Here is a 4,909-nt window from a genome sequence, read left to right on the forward strand (position 1 = left end):
CTGAACTCGGCCGTGGCCGTGAAGGACTCGTGCTCCGTGATGGAGAAGACCAGCAGGAAGCCCTCGCCGCTGCGGAAGTAGTTGTCTCTGATGGCGGCATAGTCCTCCTGACCCGCCGTGTCCAAGATGTCAATCTGGACATCCTCGCCGTCCAGAACCACCTTCTTCCTGTAGCTGTCAGCCTTCGTGGGTTCGTAGTCCTCCACAAACTGTCCAAAAGAACCAGGAGCATGTGTGAGAAACACGCGGGAGAAACAGGGGATTCTGGGAAACGCAGTCCTGGCTGAAGGCTCACCTCGTCGTACATGAACTGCAGGGTCAGTGCAGACTTCCCCACACCGCCGCTGCCCACCATGATCACCTTATGGAGGACCAGGGAGGTCTGGTTCTTGTTCTTACCAGAGGCCATGGCTCTGGTCTGCTTAGGTCCAGAGGCTCACAGGTCCGGGCCGGGCCTTGGCGGGTCCACCAGAATGAGAAACACTGGAAACCAAAAACAGGACGTGGATTCAAGACTTCCATAAAAAGGATTTAAACAAAACATTTTATAATCAAAATAAAGGCAGATCCATGATCTGAGTTCTGAAGGTCCTGATGAGACCACCAGAACCAAGCAACTCTATGATCTGGGTCCTGGAGGTCCAGATGAAGCCACCAGGACCAAACAGATCAATGACCCAAAGGTCACGATGAGTCCAGCGGGTCTAGAGGACTTGTTTGTCTTATTTATTCATTGACTTTAAGGTTTTACCTCCTTAAAGAAGCCCAGCGATGGTTCAGTTCTAGGTCCAGATCTTAGCTCCTGTTGACTCCAAAGGTTCCTGTGTTCCTGCTACACCTCAGCCTGAGGGAAACAATAAGAGGAACACTTGTTTGATGAAACATTAAATTATTTTTTTAAATCCTGCTCTACCTGCTGATTAAAAGGTTTGAGTTTTAGAGAATAAAAACGTGAAGCTCTTCAACAAAAAAATGTTTCCCCTTTGATTTCAATGTGTTTCCATGTTGACAAGTTTATAAATAAAGTTAAAATATGTTGAAGTATAAATGTTATACAAATCAGAAATCACAGGACTTTTACTTAAAACAGAACAAAGTCGGTGAAAAAATAAAAAGCAATAAATAGTGTAGAACAGGTAACTGGGGGTCTATGCCCCTCCTCAACCCTGGTCCAAACCTTTATTCCCAAATCAATAAACCACAGGTAAACCCCCACCCCCTTATGGGCACCATCCAATCACATCTTAGCTTTGTTCTGGAAGAAACCACCACACAGAGGTCCAGGTCAGACCGTGGAGATCAACAACAACCCAGCCTACTCTCTGTCAGTGAGGGAGCGCTCAGCTGGATTCTGGATCTGGTCCTCAGTCCTTTGACTCCACCGTCCTGCTGATTACCTGTGCTGTTGCTTTTGTTGATAACCTGATTTCTGTAATAACCTGATGTCATCTATCCATGTATGGCAATGGTGACTCACTTCCCGTCTGCAATAAAAAACTTGTTTACGTTAGTTTGATCAGGATTCGTAGATTTTCTGGTACTTTAAATACAAGCTGTTTCTTTCCAGAACCGGAACAGATCTRTTTCTAGAACCAGTCCTGAACATGTATCAGAGAGGAGGAACTATTCTGGAGTCCCTGGGAATGTTCAGTGTGGTGAAAATGTGGTTATGGTTTAAAGTTCTGTGATGCAGAGCTGCTGTGGAATAAATAACACAGATGGCCTTCGACCTCTGGAGARTAAATAGTGTTAGTGGAGAGTTCTGGCTGAGTAACAGGAACTACCAGTCCTTCTGTCGACACTCAGCTTCCTCTCTGCTTCAGCTGACAGCTGGAAACCAGTTTTTACACTAAACAGACTTCTGCTCTTCCAGATTCCCGCCTTCAATCTCACCGCAGCCTCTGATTGGCTAAGCAGCCAACAAAGCTCTCCTATGGCGGCTGCTATTGGCCGTAGGCCGCGTCACTCAGCGCGCTGTTAGCTATCCGGAGAAGTAGCGATAGATAACGCTTCTCTCCACAAGAGGAGGGATTTAAACAAAAAATAAAACTGTATAAAAACTTTCCGGATCGATCCGCTGAAACACTGAAAGACATGTTAAACCGACCCGGACAAGGTCCGGTTACTCACCTGCTGACCGTTTCTTCCCGTTCACACAGAAAGCCGCTTCACAAAACTTTTCCAAGTTGTTCATCAGAATCAGCGCCCCACCTTTACCCGGACCTGCAAAGATCGTCTATGCCTTTGAAGTTGACTCACTCGTGACCTGAAAGTGACTGAGGAAAACATTTAGAACATCACTGGTTAATACAATGACTTACAAGTTGACACAACCTGATATCATAAATTAATTATCAATAAATTGTTTTACTCAAAAGTAAATATATAGTTTTTTTTTCTAAATCAGCTATTGGACTGAGAGACAGAAATGTAGGTTGGAGTGACACATCTTACCTTTTCTTTCCTATTAGAGGGAGACTAACAGGAAGTGATGTCACAAAATTCCTATATTTTAATATAAATCCTGCAATCAACTTTTATTGGTTGATTGAATATCATAGTTTTTAAATTTATGTATATAGTGGTTTTCTATGCGACAATCTGGACACTGTTATTTAATATTATTCCTTATTATTAATTATCAATAAGCTGATTTTATAACTTGTTCCTTTAGGCTTTTGACCCACAGATAATAATGCAACAAAAACAGCACTTAGGGGTTACTCCATTTTTCAGCCTTTTGTTTTAGTTGCAGCAGATGGACAGAAGATGGCGCCATTTCTCCATTTTAATTTTCCATCAGAACCAGCTGAGGTGGACCGGCTCTGTAACCTGATCAGCAGGTGGGGGGTCAGAGGTCACGGTGGATTTGGTTCCAGGTTTTTCCTAACAAATGTTGGGATGAGTCGCGAGCTCCGATTGGATCAGGGTCAGATTTGACTGAAGAGACTCATTTGACTGATGCGGTTCTGAGCCCGGCAGGTCTCTGGGCTTCAGTTTGACTTTGATTTATTCATAAAAATACATAAGTTCAAACCAAAATGATACAAATAAATCATTTAAGAATAAAAGAAATGCCTATAAGTTTTATTAAAAGAAGAAATTTAAAAATAAATGGGTTAAAGTTTCACTCAGATCCGTGTTTTCACAAAAATCTGGAATTACTGTATTTATTCATGTATCATACTAGAAATTTAACCCTAAAAATCATCCATAAAATGGGGGGATAGTATTATATATGGGTTATTGATGATTAGATTTTCAATGCTTTTTAATCTCAAAAAATCATAATCATATTGTACTCGAGATCGTATAATACATGAATAAATACGGTAGGCTGCATTTCTGGTAAACATTCACACATCAAAAACCTTCAGCTCATTAAGCTGCTGTCACCTTTGTTTTAAGTAATTTGTAACTTAACTTTATTGACAACTAGTTCCTTCAAAAAAAACTGTTTAAAATCTACTTCAGCTACTGGCTCCGTTTGTCTTCTTTAGCTACWTTTTAGCCTTTTCTACTTGTAGCTTTCAGCTATTGTTTCTAACCAAAGGTTAAAAATAAGTGCATTTTTATTTTCTGAACAGTTTAATAAAAGCGGTGATGCTTGGGGGGGCGGAGTCAATCTGACGGGCCCCGCCCCCTCCCTCCTGTACATAAAAACTTTCCGGCGCGTGCTCCTGGACTTTTAACGCACGCCGGAATGGATCCGCTCCTCTGCGCTCTCTGGTCCCCCTCAGCGGACCGGGAGAGTCCGGTCGGACCGGTCTGAAGAGGTTCTGGAAGGAAGGATGCTCCGGCAGGAAGTGGCTCTGTGGAACCTGTTGGACCTCAGAAGGCCGGATCGGGTTGACTGATGACGGACCTGAACTGGACTCCTGGTTCTGTCATCTCGGGAGGATCTTATAATGACGTCAGAATAAAGCTAGAATCGTTTCAGAAAGGCTGAAGTGGACCGGGTCTTCAAGAGTCCGGTTCTGGACTGAAGGGGTCTTCCCAGTTTTTTTAATTTTATTTTTTAGTTTGGATGATTTTATTGTGAAAGGAAAGAGGAAATTGACTCTTGACTCCTCTGTAAGATGACCGTCTGTCTTCTCCGGATGGTCCTCCTCTTGGTTCTGGTCCCGGTTCTACTCCTCTGCTCCCGCTGCAGCGCCCAGTCTGACCCGGACTCGACCCGGGTCTCCTGCGCGTCCTGCGCCGCCTCCGCTCAGCCCGAGGAGGAGGAGGAGGAGTCCGGACGGGTGGACGGAGAGCTCCTGGAGGCGGTGAAGAGGCACATCCTGACTCGACTGCAGCTCCGGGACCGGCCCAACATCACACACCCGGTTCCGAAGGCTGCCATGGTGACGGCGCTCCGGAAGCTGCACGCGGGGAAGCTGCGCGAGGACGGCAGGCTGGAGATCCCGAACCTGGACGGACTCCCGATGGGACCCGAGGTTCTGGAGGAAAGTTCGGAGATCATCAGTTTCGCAGAGAAAGGTTCGGGTTTTAGTTTGTGTTTATGATTTCTTGTTGTTGTTGATCCTGGGYGAACCAATCAGAGCGCAGCTTTAATCTGAAGATGTTTGTTGTGTCTGAGACAAAGAGGATTACAGATTATAATCCAAAACAAATTCAGCTTCCAGACTCAAAAACCGCATTCTGTTCATCTCCTCGGGAGGACAGGTTCTGACCTTTGACGGGTCCTGGTTCTGTACTTCATCTGTGGTTTGATAAGTTCTGGACCTGGATCAGGACCCGGTTCAGGGGATCCCAAACAGCTGCTGCTGTTTTTATCTGATTTTAAACCTTCAGGATCAGTTTGGTCCTCAGAGCGTGGTGTGTTCAGGTTCCTCTGCAGTGTTTCCCAAAGTTGGGGTCAGGACCCAAAGTGGGGTCCCAAAACTTTAAGGTGGGGTCCTGAAAA

The 4,909-nt window shown here is 44.9% G+C and overlaps 2 protein-coding genes across 2 annotated transcripts in view; one reads left to right on the plus strand and one right to left on the minus strand.

The window, feature by feature from the left end:
* Nucleotides 1–2,252, minus strand: LOC106517621 (ras-related protein ralB-A; the record flags this gene model as incomplete). Its single annotated transcript, XM_014008555.1, is given in 4 exon segments — nt 1–209; nt 296–483; nt 752–844; nt 2,131–2,252. Coding segments are annotated over 2 exon segments (323 nt in total), but the record flags the coding sequence as incomplete, so codon positions are not given.
* An 849-nt stretch (nt 2,253–3,101) lies between these two features.
* Nucleotides 3,102–4,909, plus strand: part of LOC106517620 (inhibin beta B chain) — a 5,687-nt gene continuing 3,879 nt past the window's right edge. The window contains exon 1 of the mRNA XM_014008554.1: nt 3,102–4,482. Within this exon, the coding sequence (XP_013864008.1) occupies nt 4,080–4,482 (403 nt within the window). The 5' untranslated portion in view covers nt 3,102–4,079. The remainder of the gene's footprint in view (nt 4,483–4,909) is intronic.

This window comes from Austrofundulus limnaeus, unplaced genomic scaffold, assembly GCF_001266775.1.
Source record: "Austrofundulus limnaeus strain Quisiro unplaced genomic scaffold, Austrofundulus_limnaeus-1.0 Scaffold51, whole genome shotgun sequence".
Lineage (NCBI taxonomy): Eukaryota > Metazoa > Chordata > Actinopteri > Cyprinodontiformes > Rivulidae > Austrofundulus > Austrofundulus limnaeus.